Source organism: Manis javanica, chromosome 15 (assembly GCF_040802235.1).
Source record: "Manis javanica isolate MJ-LG chromosome 15, MJ_LKY, whole genome shotgun sequence".
Classification (NCBI taxonomy): Eukaryota; Metazoa; Chordata; class Mammalia; order Pholidota; family Manidae; genus Manis; species Manis javanica.
The window spans coordinates 37,805,827-37,830,589 of record NC_133170.1 but is presented as its reverse complement, the minus strand read 5'-3'; the positions used below and the strand labels follow the sequence as shown (position 1 = coordinate 37,830,589).

The window sequence follows — 24,763 nt, the reverse complement described above, 5'->3', positions numbered from 1 at the left end:
CTTCCCCAGCCCCCCTCCCCCACCCTCCTCTTTGGTAACTGCTAGTCCCTTTTTGGAGTGTGTGAGTCTGCTTCTACTTTCTTCCTCAAGTTTTGTTTCATTGTTATACTGCAAAAATTAGGGAAGTAATTGGGTACTTGTCTTTCTCTGCCTGGCTTATTTCACTGAGCGTAATACCCTCTAGCTCCATCCATGTTGTTGCAAATGGTAGGATTTGTTTCTTATGGCTGAATAGTATTTCATTGTGTATATGGTCCACACCTTCTTTATCCATTCATCTACTGATGGACACTTAGGTTGTTTCCATTTTTTGGCTATTGTAAATAGTGTTGCAATAAAGTAGGGGTGCATATGTCTTTATGAATCTGAGAAGTTGTTTTCTTTGGGTAAATTCCTAGGAGTGGAGATTCTGGGTCAAATCGTATTTCTATTTTTAGTTTTTTGAGGAACCTCCCTATTGCTTTCAGCAATGGTTGAATTAGTTTACATTCCAACCAGCAGTGTAGGAGAGTTCCCCTTTCTCCACATCCTTGACAGCCTTTGCTGTTCCTAGGCTTTTCTATGTTGGCCATCCAAATTCGTATGAGGTGATATTTCATTGTGGTTTTAATTTGCATTTCCCTGATAGTTAGCTGTGTGGAGCATCTTTTCATGTGCCTGTTGGCCATCTGAATTTCTTCTTTGGAGAAGTGTTCGTTCAGATCCTCTGCCCATTTTTTAATAGGGTTATTTGCTTTTTGGGTGTTGAGGCATGTTGAGTTCTTTATATATTTTGGATGTTAACCCCTTGTCAGATATGTCATTTACAAATATATTCTCCCATACTGTAGGATGCCCGTTTGTTCTGCTGATAGTGTCCTTTGTTGTACAAAAGCGTTTTAGCATGATGTAGTCCCATTTGTTCATTTCTGCTTTTGTTTCCCTTGCCCGAGGAGATGTTTTCAGGAAAGAGTTTCTCATGTTGATATTCAGGAGATATTTACCTATGTTGTCTTCTAAAAGTTTCATGGTTTTTTGACTTACATTCAGGTCTTTGATCCATTTTGAGTTTACTTTTCTGTATGGGGTTAGACAGTAGTCCATTTTTATTATCTTACATGTAGCTGTCCAGTTTTGCCAATACTAGATGTTGAAGAGGCTGTCAATGTCTCCTTTATCGTATATTAATTAACCATATATGCTTGGGTTTATATCTGGGCTCTCCAGTTTGTTCCATTAGCCTATGGGTCTGTTCTTGTGCCAGTACCAAATTGTTTTGATTACTGTGGCTTTGTAGTAGAGCTTGAAGTTGGGAAGCGAAATCCCCCCTGCTTTATTCTTCCTTCTCAGGATTGATTTGTCTATTTGGGGTCTTCTGTGGTTCCATATGAATTTTATAACTATTTGTTCCAGTTTGTTGAAGAATGCCATTGGTATTTTGATAGGGATGGCATTGAATCTGTAGATTGCTTCAGGCAGAATAGCCATTTTGACAATATTAATTCTTCCTACCCAAGAGCATGAGATGAACTTCCATTTGTTAGGGTCCTGTTTAATTTCTCTTGTGAGTGTCTTGTATTGTGTAGGATATAGGTCTTCCACTTCCTTGGTTAGGTTTATTCCTAGGTATTTTAGTCTTTTTGATGCAGTTGTGAATGGAATTGTTTTCCTGATTTCTCTTTCTGCTGCTTCATAGTTAGTGTATAGTTATGCAACAAATTTCTGTGTGTTAATTTTGTATCCTGCAACTTTTCTGAATTCATATATTAGAATTCAGTATTTTGGAGTGTATTCTTTAGGGTTTTTTATGTACAATATCATGTCATCTGCAAACAGGGCCAGTTTAACTTCTTCCTTACCAATCTGGATGCCTTTTATTTCTTAGTATTCTCTGATTGCCATGGCTAGGACCTCCAGAACTATGTTGAATAAAAGTGAGGAGAGTGGGCATCCTTGTCATATTCCTGATCTTAAAGGAAAAGCTTTCAGCTTCTTGCTGTTAAGTACAATGTTGTCTTTGGGTTTGTCATATATGGCCTTTATTATGTTGAGGTACTTGCCCTCTGTATCTACATTTTGTTGAGAGTTTTTATCATGAATGGGTGTTGAATTTTGTCAAATGCTTTTCCATATATATGAAGATGATCATGTGGTTTTTGTCCTTTTTGTTGATGTGGTGGATGATGTTGATGGATTTTCAAATGTTGTACCATCCTTGCATCCCTGGAATAAATCCCGCTTGATCATGATGGATGATCCTCTTGATGTATTTTTGAATTTGGTTTGCTAATATTTTGTTGAGTATTTTTGCATCTATGTTCTTGAGGGATATTGGTGTGTAATTTTCTTTTTTTGTGGTGTCTTTGCCTGGTTTTAGTATTAGAGTGATGCTGGCCGTTTAGAATAAGTTTGGGAGTATTGCATCCTCTTCTACTCTTTGGAAAACTTTGAGGAGGATGGATATTCGGTCTTCACTAAATGTTTGATAAAATTCATCAGTGAAACCATCTGGTCTAGGAGTTTTGTTCGTAGTAGTTTTTTGATTACCAGTTCAATTTCATTGCTGGTAATTGGTCTGGTCAGTCTTTCTGTTTCTTTCTGGGTCAGCCTTGGAAGGTTGTATTTCTCTAGAAAGTTTTTCATTTCTTCTAGGTTATTTAGTTTGTTAGCATATAATTTTTTATAGTATTCTCTCATAATTGTTTGCATTTCTGTGCTGTCTGTAGTGATTTTTTGTTTCTCATTTCTGATTCTGTTGATCTGTGTAGATGCTCTTTTTTCCTTGTTAAGTCTGGCTAGGGTTTCATCTATTTTCTTTATTTTCTCAAAGAACCAGCTCCTGCTTTCATTTATTCTTTCTATTTTATTCTCAGTTTTATTTCTGCTCTCATCTTTATTATGTTCCTCCTTCTACTGACTTTGGGCCTCATTTGTTCTTTTTCTAGTTTTGTTAACTGTGAGTTTGGACTGTTCATATGGGATTGTTCTTTCCAGAGGTAGGCTTGTATTGCCGTATACTTCCCTCTTAGCATGGCCTTTGCTGTGTCCCACAGATTTTGTGTTGTTGAATTATTGTTGTCATTTCTCTCCATATATTGCTTGATTTCTATTTTTATTTGATCCTTCATCCATTGATTATTTAGGAGCATGTTGTTAAGCCTACATGTGTTTCTGGGCTTTTTCATTTTGTTTGTGTAATTTATTTGTAGTTTTCATACCTTTGAGGTCTGAGAAGCTAGTTGGTAGAATTTCCATCTTTTTGAATTTACTGAGGCGGTTTTTGTGGCCCAGTATATTCATGAAAATTTTCTGTGTGCACTTGGGAAGAATGTGCATTCTGTTGCTTTTGGATGGAGTGTTCTGTAGATGTGTGTTAGGTCCATCTGTTTCAATGTGTTGTTCAGTGCATCTGTCTCCTTATTTATTTTCTGTCTGGTTGATCTGTGCTTTGAAGTGAGTGGTGTGTTGAAGTCTCCCAGAATGAATGCATTACATTCTGTTTCCCCCTTTAATTCTTTTAGTAATTGTTTCACATATGTAGGTGATCCTGTGTTAGATGCATAGATAATTATAATGCTTATATTCTCTTGTTGTATTGACCCCTGTATCCTTATGTAATGCCCTTCTTTGTTTCTTGTTACTTTCTTTTTGTTGAAGTCTATTTTGTCTGATACAAGTACTGAAAGTCCTGCTTTTTTGTCTATATTAGTTGCATGAAATATCCTTTTCCATCCCTTCACTTTCAGTCTGTATATGTCTTTGCATTTGAAGTGAGTCTCTTCTAGGCAGCGTATAGATGGGTCTAGTTTTTTTATCCATTCAGTGACTCTTATGTCTTTTGATTGGTGCATTCAGACCGTTTATATTTAGGGTGATTATCGATAGGTATGTACTTATTGCCATTGCAGTCTTTAGATTCATGGTTACCAAAGTTTCAAGGGTGATTCCCTTACTATCTAACAGTCTAATTTAACTCACTTAACTCAGTATGCTATTACAAACACAACCTAAAGGTTCTTTTTTTCCCCTCCTTTTTCTTCCTCCATTCTTTCTATATTCTGTACTCTTTGTGTATCCCTTGATTTACTTTGGGGGTAGTCGATCTGGTTTTGCATCCGCTTAGTAATAAATTGTTCTACTTTCTTTACTGTGTTTTTATTTCCCTTGGTGACAGCTATTTAGCTGTAGGTACACTTCCATGTATAGCAGTCCCTCCAAAATGTGTAGAGGTGGTTTGTAGGAGGTAAATCCCTCAGCTGTTGTTCATCTGAAAATTGTCTAATCCCTCCAAATTTAAATGATAATCTTGCTCGGTAGTGTATTCTTGGTTCGAGGCCTTTCTGCTTCTGTGCATTAAATATATCTTCTGGCCTATAAGGTTTCTACTGAGAAATCTGATGATAGCCTGATGGGTCTTTCTGTGTGATTTTTTTTCTGTCTGTGGCTGCTTTTAATACTCTGTTTTTATCCTTAATATCTGCCATTTTGATTATTATGTTTTGGTGTTGTCTTCCTTGCATCTCTTGGTTGGGAAATCTGTGCACCTCTGTGGTCTGAGAGACTATCTCCTTCCCCAGATTTGATAAGTTTTCAGCAATTACCTCCTCAAAGACACTTTCTATCCCTTTTTTTCTCTCTTCTACTTCTGGTACCTGTATAATGTGAATATTATTCTGTTTGGATTGGTCACATAGTTCTCTGAATATTCTTTCATTCCTAGAGATCCTTTTTTCTCTCTACCTCAGCTTTTTTGTATAGCTCTTCTCTTATTTCTATTCCATTTACCCTGTCTTCTACTACATGTAATCTGCTTTGAAATCCCTCCATTATTTGTTTACTTTCAGATACTGTATTCTTTAATGGTTGGATCTCGTTCCTGAATTCTTCCCTGACTTCTTGAATATTTTTCTTTATCTCCATGAACATGTTTATGATTTTTATTTTGAAATCTCTTTTAGGGAAATGGGTTAGTTTCACTTGGTCCTCTTTATGGTGTTTGTGGGGTTTTGATTTTAACCAATTTCCTTTGATTTTTCATATTTGTATGTAGCACCCTCTAGTGCCCAAAAGCTCTACTTTCTAGAGGTGTTCATTCCCCGGAGGGATGGTGGGGGTCACAGGGGAGCAGCGCTGGTGCCTGTCAGGTGGAGAGAGCTGTTTCCTGCTTCCCAGCTGCAGTGCCTGTCTCCACTGCTAGGGCCAGGGGGTGGAGTGCCCAGGGAAAAGCCTCTATCTATGCTTTGTTCTTTTAGCTGCCTTAGGCAGGGCTACCCTTTGGCTGGCCTGGCGCAGTAGCTGGGGCAGCTGGTTTCTGAGCTGGTGTTGGCTGCTAGAAAGGTACAGCAGGCTGTGTATCATTGTGAGGAGCCTTGGAGCTGCTTAGCTAGGTTGGGGATGGAGCACCTGAAGCTCCTGAAAGTTCCCAACCTGCTGGACACAGTTTGCCCAGACAATTTTGTCTACCTGTCTTTTCTCCTGAGCAGGAAGCTCTGTGCAGTCCTTGCCCCTTTAGCAGCCTTAGTGCTGTTAGGAAGTCTCTTAGACTTCCTGTCTTTCTTTTGTGCCAGAGTGACCTAATGTGGATCTCTCTTTTCCACAAGCCAGTGGAATCTCAGTCTGTTCAAGTATTCCACCTGTCTTAGCTTTCCAACCCTACTCATCTCCAGAGCACCATGTAATTGTAGGTTTGTACTCCCAGAGCAGATCTCCAGGGCTGGTTGTTCATCAGTCCTAGGCCTCCACCCCTTTGCCCCTCTGTTTATCTTCTGCCCGTGTGAATGTGGGCCGGGGAAGGGCTTGGGTCCCGCTGGATCTTGGCTTTGGTAAATTACGCTGTTCCATGAGGTCTGTTCTTTTCTCCAGGTGTACATAGTCTGGTGCAGCATTCTTTCCTGTTGTTCTTTCAGGATTAGTTCTATTAACTATATTTTCATATTATATGTGATTTTGGGACTAGGTTTCTGTCTCACCTCTCATGCCATCATCTTTAATCTCCATCTTGCGTTTTTAAATAATAAGACTGAATTTTTGTGTTGGCGACTTTGTCAGATGTAGTTGGTGGGACATCTGTGCACTACATATTATAAGGTGTTATTTGTGGGCATTTCTGTGTGCATAAAATAAAAGTTCCTGTGGCTAGGATTCTCATCTGGCCCTGGTTAGCTAGCTCACTGCACAGGTGTGCGCAATACCTTGTATTGACTTTATAAAAAGACCTCCACCAGTGCTCCGGGTGACATGGTGGCATGGCTGTAGGAGAGCAGAGCAGAGGCTGAAGTGGTGGCAGCACAGAGGACAGAGGTCCAGAGGGCAGCTGTGTGGGCAGAGAGGCCCAGAAGATGATTGTGGGGACAGAGAGGCCCACAGGATGGCTGGGCGGGCCAGGAGACCCAGAGGCAGAGACCGACTTGCTGTGTGCAGACTCGCTCTGAGTGGATGGGATTTTAGTGATTGACCTACCACTGTTCAATTAAAGTAGTGTATAACCCTTTCATCCCAAGAACGTTTTACTGTCTTTTCTTTGATCACACTGAATCCATAGTGAACTTGCCCAGGGCTGAAACCCATTGGAAGACACTCAGAATACTTACGTATGTGATCCTTAGCTTAAACTTTTTGTTTGCAGTGTTGTTAAACCTGCTTCTGGGTAAGCAGTGTTTTGTAAGAATGCATTCATAGTGCCCTGCCTTTACTATGGTAACATTTATTCACTGGTACGGCCCACAGTGACCATAGCTTGCTGAGACCTGCCCATTTGACCCTTGCTGGCTTCCGTCCTGTTCCAGGCCAGCCATCTGATCGTTGAAGTCATCAGGGACAAACTGCCTTTTCCTGCTTGCATGAGTGCTACTCTTGCCAATGAAGTATTGTGTCTGGCAATTGGAAACCTTAATCTGAGAACTTTGAAAGGTGAAATACATGGATTTGCCCAGCCTTTGTAGAAGATACACTAATTCATGGATGATTATATTTGTGTTTTCATCCATTCTGTTATCTTTTTGTACTTTCTGTAAAAGACCATTTAAGATGCAGGACGTATGGTGGTATAAATTGGAATCTAGTTGAGTCTGATGTTGACTAGAGTAGTGGTGGGCCAAGGACCAACAGCAACATACCTGAGAACCTATTAGAAATCGTGTTCTGGGCTCAGCCTCAGAACTGCTGATTCAGAACTGCCAAGGTGAGCGCACAGTATCCTGTGTTTTAACAGACCTTCTGGGTGATTCTGATGTTCAGTAGTAAGGGTGAGAAACCACCGTACTGGAGTGTTTCTGTCCCTTGACAGCCCCCCACCAGCCTTTAAAGCTTGAAAATATTTGTTAGCTTTTTACTTTTCTTTTTTTTTCCCCTGAAGCCAAAATGTACAATACATAAAAGCAAAGCTGTTGTATTTTAGGTTTGAGTGGGGTCTGGGGCCTTTTCCTGTCTTCTCAGCTCTGATGGGGATAGTGGCTGCTGTACCCTTACTATCCTGCCCAGCTGAGCACAGTGCAGAGTGAATGTAAGTGGACTTCCCATTACAGAAAAATACTGGCTGCCTTGTTCTTGGCCAGAATTTCAGTAAAGAAACTTGGAGTCATTTGATTATCTCTTGGACCAAATCTACTTTTAGTGCTAGTGCCATGGGCCTTTCTGTAAATAACCTTGCAAATAGGTGCCAGAAGTACAAATTATACCTTCTGTCTGGAGTGTCTTTTATGCATGTAAGCTTCTCTGTGTCAGTAATTAGACCACGTCTATGTGGAATTACTTAGCATCATTCACTTTGGGCTTTAATCAACCAGCAATTGCTTCTTAGATTGAGCAGGCCTACTGGATTTCTGTAAATCACTGTGAACCTGGAGCCTTTTGATTTAGAACAGCTATCATCAGTATTACCTTGTTGGAAATGTTCTGTCACTGTTACTTTTTTTCTACCTATATGTGTCCTCTTTACATTTCTAAAATGGCATCTCGTGGTTGGAGTCTTGGTGTTCTGAGGATAACCCTGCTTTCCCATGCTGGAATGTGGAGAGGTGCCTAGTTCTTTGAAGACTTAAAACATAGTACACTTGGTTTTCTTGGGCATTAGATGTCTTTGTCATTACTTGCAAGAGAAAAACTTCGGTTTCAAGAAATTTCCATTGTCAAGAGTTGACCTGAAAACGTTTAATAACTCTTAAATTTAATATTCCTGAACTTCGCAGAGGTGAAGACTTTCCATTTTTTCCCAGAGTCTGTCTTCTATTGGGTAATTTGGGCTACTATTGCTGATTTGCTTTAAAAAATTAAACTTCTGTCCATGTGCTGAATGAAGTGACAAAATTTTTAAAGATAATTTTTACCCAGTGTCTTACCAATGGGTTTCAGCCCTGAGCAAGTTCACTATGGATGCAATATGACCAAGATATTGACAGCAAAACATTCTTTGGGGTGAAAGGGTTTATTACCTGGCTTGTTCTCCCAGTGGTAGGTCGAGCACTAGCATCTCTGCCTCTGCCCAGAGCACTGGACTGGGCTCTCTATATAGTGCAATAATAGCTTATTGCCTAAAGGTGTGGAAGTGGTAGCCTAGCAACAGGCCACTTACATCATTAGGTGGTTTAAGTTCAGTGAGGATCCTGGTCATAGGAACTCCAATTTCCCCACACTCCACCCCTCCAGGATTCTCGCCTTACAATCTACATGCTTTCAATCTTCCGCAGTGGTCCCTGTGCGATAATGCTGGAGCACTGTAACCAGGTTCCACAATAGCAACAGAGGATAACAACAACTTAGAGATAATAACAAAAATTAAGATAGAACAAGATTTTGATACAGGTAACAAAAATTATAATAATCCTAAAGTCAGAAGAGGTTCCTAATAACAAAAAATTATAATAATCCTCAAGCCAGAGGAAGTTCCCAATCCACAAAGACTTTAGGGGGTGATAAGACACATGTTTTAATGCTACCAACATAGGCAAATCTTGTCCATTAGGTAGGATGCATGCAAGAGAGTGGTCCTGTGATAGTACTGTAGCAGGAAGGGGGGTCCCTTCCAGGTCTAGAATACCATACTTTTACTCCTTTCCCCATGGGGGTTACTGAAGGGTCTATATATAGTGCTACTGGAGGTGTATGCACTGGCCATAATGACAAAACAAAACTCCCCAGTAAGATGCTCCTACATTATGTCCATTCAGGATATACTACTGTGACCTTTGGGGGCCACTCTGCTGTTACTCAAGGAATACACAGTAGACCAGCTTCCCGGTCTTGTACCCAAGGTGCCAGGAGAGCCACCCATCATTTGTCCATGTGTTGAAAGGTCCAAGGCCACGTACACTCAATGGAGGAGTCTCGGGGGTTCAGTGCAGTTGATGCTGGCACAAGATATTATTCTGGTGGCCAAACCTCAGCTTCAGTGATTCTTTCTTAGTTAGTACTTGCAGTTGTATAGGGGAGGCAGCCATATATATGTGTTTCCATGTCTACGGGGCTCGGGGCTCCCTTTTGGGGTCTCTCGTTCAAACGCATTAGCACAGTCCACAAGCGGACTGACCATCCCCACAGACTACTGGTATCTGACTTTTGTCTGGATTTTAACAAGCCATTGTGCCTCTTTATCACTCCTGCTGTGATAGAATTGTATGGCACATGAAACTTCCATTTGATTCCTAGCTGTCGCACCCATTCTTGCAGTGTATGTCCAGTAAAATGGGTGCCCTGATCACTCAATTATCTGTGGTCAGCCATAGGCTGCAAAGAGACGCTCCAGGTCTCTTTTGGTTGTCTACTGGTCTGCACGACAGGTAGGAAAAGCAACCAGAAGTACAGTAGCTGTGTTCACACAAGTCATACCTTACTGATACCCTTCTGACACACATAGAGGCCCAATATAGTCTATCTGCTACCTGACGAGGGGTATGGACCCCTTAGGTATTGTCCCATGTTGCTGTGGAACTCAGTGTAAGTCCCTTTTAGAGCACATGACACACTCCTGCTGGGCTCTACTAACTTCGTCAAAGGTCAAAGGTAAGCCCCACCCACATTGTCTTCTGGTCTGCACACAACAAATGCTGACGTAACCATTGGGCTACATCAGAGGCAGGCTTTCCTTCTAAGCAACGTATTTGGGCCAATTTATCTGCTTCATCATTTTCTGGGGATGCCAGTAGCAAATGACCTGTCACATGGTATACTGTCATTATTTTAGTCTTGCCACAGTTCTTGCCCCAAAAGGGTCGGTGACCAACCAGCCCATTGGCATGGTAACAGGTTGGTAGCCACAGTATCAAGCCCTGATAGACAGCTCAGCTGTCAATGCAGATGACTATAGGGGAGGGCTTTTGGCTGATCACAAGCTGCACAGCCTGCAATTTTGCCCATTGGCTGCTCTTCCCCTCACCATCTTCCATCCATAGTGTCTCAGTCTTAGGATGGAAAGCTATGGCCCTCCATTTTGGGGGCTGCCCACGGCTGGAGCCATCTGTGTACCATGCATCTTCAGGTATAGGGGCTCTTCCCTCCCGATAGAGACTCTGTTACTAATGGTCAAAAGCAAGTTCTTCCTGCTTTTCACTAGTATATGTCACCGGCCCCAATAAAATAAGCATTGGAGTTCTTCACTCAAGGGGCTACTAGAGAGGGCACTACACTGCTGTAGGTAAGCACCCCTCTAGGCCAGTGTGGGCGTTTGTACCACACCACTCCTTGGCTTTTGGGTCCCACCCCATGATGGGATAGATGGTTATTACCTTTATCGGGGTCATTCCAGTGATGGGTTCTGTAGGCAGCAAGGCGTGATACATGGTAGCCAGTTGTTTTTCTATCAAAGTGTGTCGTACCTCTACCCCTTTCCAGAGTTATGACCAGAATCCAACAGGTTGATGAGTTCGTTCAAGCCGCTGCCAGAGACCCCAGCCATAACCATCTTCAGTCACATGAGCATCCATGTCACAGGGCCTTGATGGGTCTATACACTCAAGGCCTGCATGGCCTTGACTGCCCGTTTTGCTATAGTGAACGTAGATGCACATGTCTCATCCCAGTCCCACCTGATGCCCATTCGTACCAACCGGTATAAGGGCTTCAGAATTTGTGCCAAGTGCGGGATAAACACTCTGCAGTAGCCTAGAAGACCCAAAAACTCCTGTAGCAGTGCTATAGTTGTAGGGGTAGGAAAGGCCTGAACTTTATCTATAACTGCTTCTGTTATAACTTTGGTGTTACCTGACCAGACTACCCCCAAGAATTTGACAGACAAACTAGGTCCCTGAACCTTGGTACTATTCACAGCCCATCCTTTCTCCTGTAAATGTTGCAGCAGTCTAGGTGTTGCACCTTCTAGATCTGAAAGAGAATGGGACGTGAGCATGACATCATCAATAATAATGGTACAGCCACACCATTGGCAGTTTCTCCCATGTGGCCAAGTCTTGGGCTACAAGTCCATGTCGGATGATGGGGCTGTGGAGGTATCCCTGTGGAAGGATGGTGAAAGTCCATTGCCATCCTTCCCACATGAAGGCAAACTCTTCCTGACTTTCCTGCTCAATGTCAATGGAAAAGAAGGCACTAGCAAGATCTACCACATAATGGTATGTTCCTAGTTCATGGCTGAGGGTATCCATCAGACATGCACTAGCGTGGACAGCAGCATGCATAGGGAGTATGACTTTACTCAGTTCTCTGTAATCCACAGTCATACACCAGAAGCCATCCAGCTTTTTTACAGGCCACACTAGGGAATTGAAAGGACTATGGGTGGGCTTTATAATACCCATTTTTTCCATCTCCTGGAGAGTTTCTCCAACCTCTTTATTCCCTCCAGGCAGTTGGTATTGTTTGGTATTAGTCACCTGCCAAGGCACAGGCAAATCTATGGGCGGGTCCCTAGCATGTCCCCTCGGAACTGCCTTCACCAAACATACTCTTAGTCTGAACTCACCTGCAGTGGTCTGCAACCATAGACCCTGCAGGGTATGAATCTGCAAAATATACTCAGGGATAAGAGACATATACATAGTATATTCTTTTGGGTGTAGACACCCTATTCCCAAAGGGATTTGGGCTTGTTTCATTCTGATCGCCTTACACTCCTATCCATCTATGATAGTGGGGGTCCTGGGGAATCACTTAGGGTTACCTTGTGTCAGTGACCATTCAGCCCCTGTGTCCACCAGACCCAGGACATGTTGTATGTTCACTGGGACCAATGAATAGGTATTTCAACATGTGGCCTCTGGTCCCCCCCCTGGTCCCTCAGGGAAGATAGCTCGACCTCCCCCTCAGCCAAACCATGTTCCCCTATCACCTTCCTCTGTTAGCTCAAGTGAGGTTGGCTCACTCTCTAAGCAGGAAGTCTTGCAAACACACAGGCCAGACTTGTGGCTCTGTCTCTGACCTCTGCCTCTTTGGTCTTAATGGCTGGAACTGCTGCTCTGGTTTCAGCTGTTGCCATAGCTCTAGTAAGATGCTATTTGAGTTACCATCTAATTTCTTTCCATCTGCTCCTGCCCATATTAAATCAACCCACATCTGGGTCCTCATATCCTCCATGGGACCCTTTAAATTCTTCTTATGAGTAGCAGACCTTATTTCTTTCAAGGTTCTCATTGCTTCAGCCTCTCCTAAGTCTGCTACTGTAGGTGTCACCTCGCTTATGGGATACCCTAAGTGAGGGGAAAGAATGGCCACTAGAGACTCAAAGAGGGATGTAGGAGCCATTTGAAGTACAGTATTTATCATCCCAGTAGTGAAAATCTCTTCATCTGGGTCATAATTTCCAGGACTATAGATGGCATTTCTTATACCTAGCTCTCGTAACACCTCTTGGAGTTCAGCATATACATCTGCCATCTAACAGGAGAGGATGGTAGATCACCTGGATTGGGCCACCCAGCATGAAGTTCAGCCATAAGCCTATTGAGGAGGGAGTGACTCCCCAGTGTCTGATGTGCATTTTGTAATTGCTGCCTCAGGGCAGGCTGCACTATCAGGGAAGCCAGCTTTCCCATCTCTGATCCTGACAGAACAATTCTGTCCACCCCTAAGTCCCACAGACGCAGGAGCCAAGCTGATACTGACTCCAAGGGATTCTGCCTAAACCGAGAGCCCAAATCCACCAGCTCAGCCTGAGTATAGGGGCGGGCCATAGAGTGCTCTGTGACCTGTGGAGGGCACTGCTCCTCTCTTTGGGGAACTCTCAGCTGCTGGATCTTTATTTTCTTACAGCCACTGGGTGTGCTTTCAATACAGGAGGTGCCAGTGCTTCCGGCACCACCCCTTCCAGCTCCTCCATTTCTGAGGCTGATGGCACCTCTCTCTCCCCTCCCCCGAGTGTCTCCTCTGCTACAACATTTACCTTTTCTACTGTGCCTCGCAGCAATTCTAACTCAGTGTTCAGAAGCTCTCTTACCTTCACGTCAATGCTTTGCAGCTGACGTTCTCGCACCTCCTGCCACCTCCGTCTGCACTTCCCTCAGGAGTTCATCTTTTTTGATAGCCTCTTCCTCCTTCAGAACATCTGGCATTACTGCCATCTCGTACTGTAAGTAATTTTTTACCTCTCCAATGGCACCTTGCTGCCGGCGTTCTTGTGCTGCTTCCTCTCACATCAATGTCATTTCTTTCTTCAGGGAATCCACAGAAGTTTGCAGCTTGTGTTCTCATGCTGCCATTTCTTGGATCTGTTCTGTAGACCTTTTTAATACTGTGGGAAGCTTCCAACCCACAGTCCCCCCTGCCTCACGGGCACTCTCTCTCTCAAAAGACCTACTTATTATACTAAGGGCTACACCTACTGCCTCAGGTGTCACCTCCACTTGCCTCCAGTCCTGGGGTGGGGCCCAGTCCTCTAGGAGTCAAGCCTCCTCAGATCACATACCTGTTGGGGGACCATCCACTCTCTCCCCATTCACAGGGGCAACCCGCTGAAGCCCCCTCCCATAAGGGCAGCCTGTCTTTTCCTTGGTCAACAATGAATCATGTCGACTTTCGCCAGTTGTCTTGCCAATGGGTTTCAGCCCCTGGCAAATTCACTATGGATTCAATGTGACCAGAGAAATTGACAGCAAAACGTTCTTTGGGGTGAAAGGGTTTATTACCTGATGGTAGGTTGAGCACTACCATCTCTGTCTCTGCCAAGAACACTGGGCAGAGCTCTTTATATAGTGCAATAAAGCTTATTGCCTAAAGGTGTGGAAGTGGTTGCATAGCAACAGGCCAGTTACATCATCAGGTGGTTTTAAGTTCAGTGAGGATCCTGGCTATAGGAACCCCAACTTCCACACAGCAGTACTATTAACTTGTGGTGATAGCTCATTTTAAAAGCTATTTACCTTTTATGAGTAAAATATGCTGATGTTTGAGTTTAATCTGACCTTGCTTTTCAACCCATATGCCAGTGATTATCAGCTTTGGCTGCACATTGTTTGCACCTGAGTTTTTAAAAAGAAATAGTTTGGCTCTGCCCCAGACATAATGATTCACACTCTCTAGAGGTGGTGCCAGGCACTTGAATTAAAGAAAGAAGACCCCTCTCTTGGTTTACTCTGGCTGCTGCAGCAGTATCATAGACTGTGTGGCTTGAACAACAAAGACTTGTTTCTTACAGTTCTGGAGGCTGTGGGGTACAAGTCAAGGGCTGAGGATCTTCTCATGTCCTTATTGGTCATTTATATATCTTCTTTGTAGAAATATATATTCAGATCTTCATTTTTTAATTGGGTTATTTGTCCTCTTATTATTGAATTGTAAGAGTTGTAGAGGGCCCCTTATGGGATAAATGACTTGTAAATATTTTCTCCCATCTTTTACTTTCTTACTGGTGTCCTTTGTAGTGGCAAAGCTTTTTACTTTGATGATGTTCAGTCTTTTTCTTTGTTTCTTGTGCCTTTGGTGTCTTATTCTCTTCCTCTCTTATTCTCCACTCCTTTTATTTTCCAACTTAAACCTTTCTTTTTTTTTTTAAGACCACAGTTCGAGGTTTTCCATTTGCTCCTAGGATGAAGACAAAAATTCCAATATTTGACCTTTAGGGGCGTGTAGGATCCCCACCTACTTCTTTAGCATATATTTGCTCTTTGTGTCCTCTTAATTTTGTTGATCCAAATACTTCTGAGAGGAATATTTCCATATACTCTCTGTGCTGAGGTTACCATTGTGCCTGCATCTGACCTGTGTTACTCTTCCCTCCCATCTGTAACTGGATGAACTGTTCATTCCCCTACCTGAAGTCTATGAATAGGCCAGATTCCATCCCCTCTCATTTAGCCAAGAACATGCTTCATGAGTTACCCCATCTCTGTCCTGTGTTTTAAGTTTGTCTTCTACCAGATTATTCTAATGAACATACAGATTTGCTGTTATTTTTTTCCATCTTAAAAAAACAAAGCAAAACCTAACTCTTGACCCTATGTTGTATTTGGCTGTGATAATCACATTTCTCTGCTGCTCTTTCTAGCAGAACTGGAAAGAATCATCTATACTTGCTGCCTCCACCTCTGTCCTGCTATTTTCTCTGATCCTACTCCCATCTGATTTGTCGTCCCCACCACTCCACTGGAACTCTTCTCTCCAGTCCAGTGGTCCATTCTCACCATAACTTTTCAGTTGCATTTTGCCTACCCTCATTGAAATTTTTGCTTCATTTGGCTTTTCTTTGGGTCCTGTCACTCCCTGATTTCTGCTGCTTGGTCTCTTTTCTTGGTTTCTCTTACCTCTGATCTCTGTATGTTGGGAGTATGATCTAGAATCAGCCCTCAGACCTTTTCCCTTTTTTTCTGTGCTGATGTGCATGCTTATTCTCACAGTTAAACCACTTATATGTTCATACATACCTGCACTTTATGTCCAACTTGGATCTCCCCTGTATGTGCACATGCCTCCTGGACATAATGTACCTAAATGTCTAGTAGCTGGTATCTTTGCTGTTTTCAGGTATCTGTGCCCAAATGTTACCCTGCTGGAGAGGCCCCATCGTTACAGCCACCCTTCATAGAATGAAGCAACTCCTCCCCCCTACTTAGCCTTCTTAATTGTTTTGTAGGGTGTTTATGGTATAGCACATTATTTGTCATCTTTTGCTTCCCATTGATATGTGGCTTCATGATGCTAGAGTTCTTACCTGTATGGTCACTTTTGTGCCCCAAGTACCAAGAACAGTGCCTGGCATATAAGTAGCATTGATTATGCATCAAAGGACTTGATGGATAAATACATTGATTATTAGTCAAAGTACTGGATGAGTAAATGCCATCTTTTAGTATTTCATTCTCACCATGCTTACCGTTCCTTGGGAACTTTGCACATTCAGTTCCCTCTGTTCTTCCATTCCTTTCTTTAGGCAGCAGCTTGTTCACTTCCGTAAGCATAACTTCACCATCAAAATGTTAAGAATGTTAGGTAGAAAGATAAACATGAGCAGCTGGGGAGGGGAAGGTAAAGGTAAAGTCCAAAGGAAAAGCCCTCTAAACTGTCCTTGGTAGGGCATCCCCTGTGAAGACAAGAAAGGCTTTGCAGGGAGATGACTTCCTTGCTTATGGGGAACAGGCCAAACCATCCCCAGCCAGGTTCGAATGTGGGCACAACTGAACAGGACTAAGAACCATTTGCCCATCCACACCTCATCATGATCTCATTAAAATAAAATCGCAATTTTGCCCTCTTCCCTCTCCATCCATGGGCCTTTCTGTGTGCATTTTGGGAAAAGATGTACACCAAGAGGAATTGGGTGTATAACTAGAGCTGTCAATCAAATGACACTTTGTCAATCACAGTGTGCCTCCTGGCTATGTCATGATAAATGAACCCTTTCCTAAAAGTTCTGGGTCTTTGTCTTTCTTGGCTCTGGCCCGCTCCCTCGTTGGACCTTGTCCACCTACAACTTCCACTGTGCTACACTCCTGTGCCTCTGCCTTTCAATTCTTTGTTACGGCAGGGCAAGAACCGAGGAGAACAAACTCAGAAAACTTTCCTCTTCTGTTTGTAATCTCTGACTGTAAGCTCTCATGCCCGTGGACTGACTTGTCCTTCATAGTGATCATTTGCTGTTTTCCATATATTTGTGCAATTCTTGTTAATGTCTGACTTCATCCATTTGTCAACCCCCCCAGCTGTATTTGCTCATTGTTAAGTCCTAAGGATCTAGCAGAGTCCGATTCACAATAAATGCAGTATTTGTTGAAAGAGTAAATAATTGAACAAATTAAAGTACTCTTAAGAGCCATGTAACTAATGACACATTTGAGCTGGTAAATAAATCTCAGTAACAGAAAACATATCAAAGAAACCTGAAAAGAAATAGGATTAAAATTTAATAATTTCCATAATTGGAAGTTGACATCGAAATCTAGTAAGCACATAGAGATCGTTGCCTTTGGCTAAGAATGTACTGTGCTGTAGCCTCCTTCAACTGTAGTGATCCTTTCAGTGAAACCAGTTCTTATCAGATAGCCATGCAGCCTTTGCCAGAACATATCCTGTGCTCTTCATTCCACCTCTGTAAGTTTCGAACTCCAACTCTGGCTTTGGTGGTGTGTTCTTTGACATGGCAGCCCTTCATCTATTTAGCATTGCCATCATGCCCCTTCAGTGTCTTATCCTTTATGAAATGAAATAGTCTCACTTCCTTCTATTGAGATTTTTCAGCTCTTTGGGCCCATGGAACTCTCCTGAGGAATTTTTATGTGAAGTGTATTCCTAGACCCTATCTTTGAACCAAGTATAGAGGTTTACTTTAAAAATATTTTATGAGTAAGGCTCTTGTATGCACGTTGGCTACTAGAGATGGCCATGCCCAATATATGGATAATAGAAAAGCATATCTTTATAGAAAAATCATTGTGAATCTATTTACTCACCTGGATTAATTCAGTTCTGTGTTGAGCTAATTGTATTATTGAATTGTACATGTAAACATTAGTTTTTGGAGAAAATAGATTTGGAGAAAAAAATTTGCTTATTACTAGTGGGTCAAATGCTATATTAATGGTTGTAATTATTCCTCACACAACTTTAGACACTATTATTCCCCTTTTATATATGAAGAAACTGAGGTACAGGAATTTTAGAAATAGGAGATTTTATTAATCTAATTGTTACTCTAGGTGATGTAAATATATTTCTTCCTTCTTAGTTTTGCTTTATGATCTCACAAGATAAAATAACTGTTTGAAATTGGTTTAGTTTCAGACTGGTTTAGTCTCATTGCTTTATGGGTCAAGTCCTGTTGGGGGGAAGTTTTCTGCAATGTTTTCCTGTGCCCTACTTTATTTTATAGGTTTGAAATAAGGGCATTCAGGGGCTCTAAAACATACATACAACTTTTATGAAATCTCTAATTGTTTTCTCTAAGGTTTTGAATTTCTTAATTATGTAAATATGTTGTTATAAAATAATTTCACTTTGTATTTTCATGAAATGAAGGTAATCTTAATCCACTTTCCTCAGAATTTTTAGTCACTAATATCTTTTCTGCAAGGTGGAAAATTACTGCTCTTTGCTGTAAAGTACTTAAACATTCAACAATACCTTTTTAAATAAATGAGATTAGAAAACATGTATTTGATTGTTCCAGAACTTGGTCACACTGAGGGAATACTTTTTTTCACATAGCTGTTTATTACTTTTTTGGAATAAGAGCAAAAAAATTTTTTTATGCATACAGGGCCCTATAATGACACTTCATTACTAATAGAAACTTAAAGTATTCTTTGATCTCATTTGTTGTCTTGAAGAAGTATTGCTTCAAAAAATTTTTCACCTGAAAGTTTTAAGACTTGTAACTTGGCAGTAAGGTGATCACTTCAGTTCCAGTATTTAATTAGTAGATGTGTAGCAACTGAAGTATTTTCTTCTTTTATGTTTCAGTGGGGAGTTTTTTTGTCTGCATTTCTCCTACTTAAGACTTTCTGTCTGTAATCTCAGTTTAGGACCCAAGACCTGTGTGTATTGGGTATTTATTTCTAGATGTGTGTCACCCACTTTCCTGTAGGTACTTGCTTAGAAGCTGTGTCAAGTGTCCCATGGGCACCACCATCCCTGTGGTTTGCTCCGCCTGTCTGCAACTCCCTTACCGACGTGTGCATCCTTTGCATGTCTGGTTTTCTGCGCTTTTTATTTTTCCCCTGGTTTGAATAGGTCTGATTTGGTGTTCTGATGCTTCTGTTGAGCAGCCAGGTATCCTTTCTGGACAGTTAATAAATGAGCTGACCAAGAGTTAAAATGGAGAAAGCTTAGCTGTTCCTTGTCCCTCCTGTTAAACATAATGAGTTTAGGGGATTATGACTACATGTAATTATCACAACTGCTAAACACCACTTTTTACTCATTATATTAGTATAGAAATAGCATCTTTTTTATTTAATGTGAAACTTATTTTGTGTTGTAGCTGACACTGGTAGCTTCAATTTTTGAAATGTGCTTTCTGGAAAAATAGTGCTTGATTATTATAAAATTATCTTTTTAGGACTAGGTAGTCATCATTAGTCTGAAAATACTTGTTTTCTAACTCTAGAAAATAAGTTTCTGTGAATGTTTAGATTTTAATTTATTCTAGACTGATTTAGAATTGTTTGGTATATTCATATATTTTTCCTTTGGTTTTATTTCCTAGGTTGCACGTTTTCAAAAAATTCCTAATGGTGAAAATGAGACAATGATTCCTGTGTTGACATCAAAAAAAGCAAGTGAATTACCAGTCAGTGAAGTTGCAAGTATTCTCCAAGTAAGTGCTTGGTGGGAATGAAGGGGGAATAGATGGTAAAATCCATCACTTAGGCTCTGGGTGAGTGCTCTCCAGTAAAATTTTCTGTTAGAGGGAAATACTCTGTTTTGCCCTGTCCAATACAATAGCCACTAAACTTGACTACAGGGTACTTGAAGTGTGGATAGTTGAGGTGAGGAACTAAATTAATTTCAGCAAATGTTTGTTAATTGGCACTGAAGCAGCTGCATGTGGCTTCTGGTGTGGCCCCCTGGCCTGACGGTGTGGCTCTAGGGCGTTATCATTGCCAGGGACTATCAGTGTGCATGACGGTTAGTTGGATTAGGATGATAATTTAATTTTAATATAAGAGTTAGGAGTTTATCTTTTTTTGTAAGTGTTTTCTGAAGTGAAGTCAAAGCTAAGTGCAAGTTGAGACCTGCAAGTAAACTTTGCTTATGTAATTTAATCTTCTCCAAGTTTAAAAAACACAATATAAGAATAGAGTATTTTTTATTTTTCCTTCAGAGTTCACTTATTTTAATGATGGCATTAAGAACATTGGATATCCTTTTTTTGTTTATTTTGGTTGTATTTTATTGTTTTAAACCACTTACATAAAATATGTATAAGTGTTGCAAAACTCTATTATTGAGTTCTGTTATAATACTTTTGGCTAGAGAAGCTATTTTAGGGATGCAGGTAAAATGATAGTTACAATAATAAATCATGAGAGATAGTGACTGAAGATTGTAGCTGGTATTCATAGAACCTAAAATATCCCAAGAACCAGTTCATCTTAACTTCATTATTTTGAGTAATTTAAGAACCACAATTTTTCTGCCTAAAATAATTATACAGTCCAAGACCAAAAAGTAGTACCAACTTCAGGGTTTTGTTAGGCTCAGAGTACAAGGAAGGCAGTTATGCCCCATTGAATGTTCTTTTGGATAAACTAATTTTAGAGAACAATAAAAACAAAGAAAGCTAAGTAATTAAATAATTAAGTACTTAAAATGTACTGTATTTTGCTTTCTGTATATCATGTTGCTGGTTTGTGTTATTCCTTTCCCCATAGAAAATCGTAAGTTTTTTGTTTGTTTATTAAACTTTGCCTTGTTGCTTAAAAATGATTTTTTTATTGATGTATAATTTACAAAAAATATGATGTACCTGTATTAAGTGTACAGTTTGCATTTTGACAAAGTTACCACCTCCACAATTAAGATACAGAACGTTTTTGTCATTCCAAAAATCTCTCTCATTTGTTGCTTTGCAGGTAATCCCTCCCCCTTATATTGTCTCTGGTCTCAGGCATCCACAGATAATCCTTTGTCAGCACAGATTAGTATTAGGTTTGAGTGTCATAGAAATTCCTATAAATGCGGTCACGCAATATGTACTCTTTGTGTTTTCTTCCTTGTTCTCTGCTAACGTTTTCAGTAACTTTTATATGTAAAATCTAAGGCTGATCTTCAGAATGGTCTAAACAAGTGTGAAGTGAGTCATAGGCGAGCCTTCCATGGCTGGAATGAGTTTGATATCAGTGAAGATGAGCCACTATGGAGGAAGTATATTTCTCAGGTGAGATATTTTATTTGATCCTGTGCTGTATATTTACATGTATTTTTGTTAGTGTAGTTATTTACTTTTGTGAAGTTATTTATGGAGAAAGATAAATTTTTAAAGTTTTTTACCTACATTTTTCCACTTCTTAGGGTTTACTGTTAAGTTAGAATTTCTATAATTTTGGCATGTACATCTGTAAGGGCCTATGTACATATTCATGGAGGTGATATTACTAACAGTAGGTTTCCTTTGCAGATGTCTAGCTTGTGCTTTTTTATTATAGGAGTGCTAATATTTTTTAAGGTAATATCAACTTAGAAAATTACTAAGAGTTAGGTAATTTAAATCCAGAGTGCCTGGTTATAGATTCCATCTTCTTTTCTTGCTGTATGATTTTTATTCTTCTGAGCCTTACCTATGACATAGCAATCAAACTCCTAGGATATAGTAAGCTATTGATAGTTTATAGGTACTTAAATTATATTTTATCAATATCTTAATCTTTTTAGGAAGACTTACTGTGGGATTTTTTCTTAGCTTGATAAAAAGTATGTTAGTGTGAAAAGTTACAAGAATCCTATTGCCAGTTTTCAACTAGCAGGGTTAGTTTGCCCCCCAAAAAATCATTTTAGTAAGTTGTTACCAATTGCTAATGCCTCTAACTTGCATGTTCTTTTTAAAAAAGATCTGTTTAGCTTTTCTAAAGGACCTTGCCTGTTGAGCCCAAATCTATCAGTCTTAACTTTGCAAACGAGTATTGACTAAAGCAGAAAAATTGTATTTTAAGAGATTAAAGGAATCTTGTATGTGCCTTGTTGTTATGGAATATTTTTATAAGTATTTATCACATTTCCACATTACCTAAAACTTGAGGAGGTTTGCTTTGGATTCATAAATGATTTGAGTCACCACTAGGCAGTATGATTTAATGTATCACTTTCTTGATCCTGTTTCAAAGCTAGAGTATGTATATCATGGGATTGCTGTGAGACTGCATGCCAGCCATGTAGTTAAGCATAAGCAGTAATTAACAGGAAATATGAATTGTGAATCATAAAGCAGTGGGCTACTTTTTATTCCTCTTCAGAGAACACTGAATCTGTCATTCTTCGAACAGCTGTCTGGAGCCTGCTTGTCGGCAGGGAGGTGTGCCTAGTGCTGTGGGCACGGCATTTTTAGGGAGAAATAAGAGAGACCATGGGCGGGCCTTGCCTTCAAGGTGTGATGTAACATCTACATTTTTAGAGGGTTTTATGGTTTACACAGTGCGTTAGTATACATTCTTGGTGAATCCTTAGCACAGTCTTCAGTATGAGGTACTTTTTTACCAGATGAGGAACCTGGGGCTTAAAGTGATTGAGGTCACACAAAAGTGGCAGGAGCTGGATTCAAATCCAGGTCTGTGCCTCAGTTAAGTGTGTGGTTTATGAGCCCTGACTCATGTGGCAGTTGTAGTTTTATTTCGCTAGAGCAGTGATATTCAGTCCTCTACACATAGACTCACTTGGGGTCTAAAACCTGGGCCCTATGCCCAGAAAGTCCAACTTAATTGGTCTGGTGTGAACCTGGGCATTTGTAAGAAGCTCTTCACATGATTGTGAAACATGACTGGGACCTCTGTGCCAGGAAATGGCACAGGGAGTGGGAGGCGGAGGCATCTGATCTCACAGCCGTGCTACCCAGAGTCTGCGGGCTCTCTGCTGGGTGGGTTCTTTGTAACCCAAGTACTTTGTAGCTTACATAGAGATTGGTGCCATTTTACCAGAGGGACAGTTTCTGGCTACAGATGTCCAGAAGCTGTAAGATGTCCATCTGGAAGAATTTAGGGTAGCTCTGGCTTTGGCCATTTGAGTCCTGGATGATTGAAACAGTGCTGTCATCCTGTTTCTTTCGACAGTATTATCTCTGCCAGATAGGTATTAGCACAACCGGAGCTGGAAAGATCTTCAGCATCTCCTAAGGAGAGGATCTGACTATCTGCTTTTAACTGCCCCAGGACTGTTTCTCTTGTGTGGTTCTACAGAATTATAATCTGTACTAATTTATTTAGTTATAGAAATGTTGAGGATTGTTTGAATCTCATAATTTAGATGTTATACACAGTGTTTAACCTAAATCTTTAGCTAAAAATAATTTCCCACTTGTTCTAGCTTGAGTAGAAATTCAGAACAGCTGTGTTTATTAAATAAATACACTCAAAATATATATGTACTGTAGGAATTGGTAAATTCTTAGATTTAAAGTATTGATACGTAACATTCTCTTTTTTGGAAAAGTGGTGACTTTTAAATGTAGTTGTGTAAGTACCTTTTTTTGGTTGTTGTTAATTGAGGAGAAAGAGAAAATCTCAACCAAATGTTGATTGTTGTAATTTCCCAGTCATGCCACAGTAATTTATTTTCCTAAGCCTTTGCTGTGATGGAACACCACCGTCATTCACAAAAAGCTGTTCATTGCTGTTTGTTCTCATTTTCAGTTTAAAAACCCCCTAATCATGCTGCTTCTGGCTTCTGCAGTCATCAGTGTTTTAATGCGGCAGTTCGATGATGCCGTCAGTATCACTGTGGTAAGAAAAAGGACATTTTATTAACTATTGGTTAATCATATAAATTAGGATTGGCTTTTATTTTGGAGAACAAATTGAGAAATGCCTTAATGTTTCTTCATTTTTTTTGTGTGTGCCCCTCAATTCTGTTTTTGGTTGATGTAATAACAAGTAATGTTCAAGGGTCTGTGTTTGGCATGCATCAACAATCTGATACTTTCACATATATGAAATGTTTTGTAATAATTTTCCACCTAAACTTTAAATTTAGTTTACTTTATAATTGAGAATATGTTTTGACTAATTGTGAACTAAAGTCTGATGTTTGTGAAATTAAAAATACCACTTAATACATGCTATATTTACTATGTAACATTTTATTTTTTCCAACTAGGCTATTTTAGCATTCATTAAAAATTTCTTCATCTTTTTTTTTTTCTTGCTCATATTTCATTGTAGTATTCAAAAGTAAGAGCAAGTACAAACATTGATTAAAGGGAGCACCTTGTGATTAAGAATGCAGTAGAAATTAACATAGAGCTGCAAGTCTTAAACTCTTGCTTGTTTAAGACTCTGATCACCTGTTAGTTGTCATGTGTGACTAAAGCTATTTTCATAATGCTAAAATGTTGCTTGTCTTTTTGCTATAGACATTTGCATCAGTGGCGCCAAAGCAGTGGCGGGTAAAACTATAAGAGCCTTGGCTTGAATCAAAATAATTTCACCAAATTGTATTAGTAGTCATTGTTTTCCTTCATTATTTCTCTTAGGAATGTTATTGATAAAGCAGTAAAAATGAATTTTATCAAATCTTGATTCTTGAATCCTTGGTCCTATAATATTCTGTGTAATGAAATGGGAAGAGGGCATAAAGGACTTTTGTATATTGAGGTACATGGTTGTCTCAGGAAAAGGTGATTGGGGTGAACTAAACTATGAATTAGCCTTTTACTTGCAAGAATTGTTAGACAGCTATACTTAATAAGACTTGGATAACTGGC

General features: G+C 40.3%; 1 protein-coding gene across 6 annotated transcripts in view; it reads left to right on the top strand.

The window, feature by feature from the left end:
- The window catches only part of ATP2C1 (ATPase secretory pathway Ca2+ transporting 1), a 182,301-nt gene that overhangs the window by 77,929 nt on the left and 79,609 nt on the right, over nucleotides 1-24,763 (top strand). For 4 of the 6 annotated variants that reach the window (XM_037009766.2, XM_037009767.2, XM_037009769.2 and 1 more), the window contains 3 exons: nucleotides 19,559-19,669; nucleotides 21,116-21,232; nucleotides 23,694-23,783. In XM_037009766.2, the coding sequence (XP_036865661.1) occupies nucleotides 19,559-19,669; nucleotides 21,116-21,232; nucleotides 23,694-23,783 (318 nt within the window). Of the gene's footprint in view, nucleotides 1-19,558; nucleotides 19,670-21,091; nucleotides 21,233-23,693; nucleotides 23,784-24,763 lie in introns of those variants that run through there. The other 2 variants (XM_017672421.3, XM_037009770.2) reach the window with 2 other exon arrangements.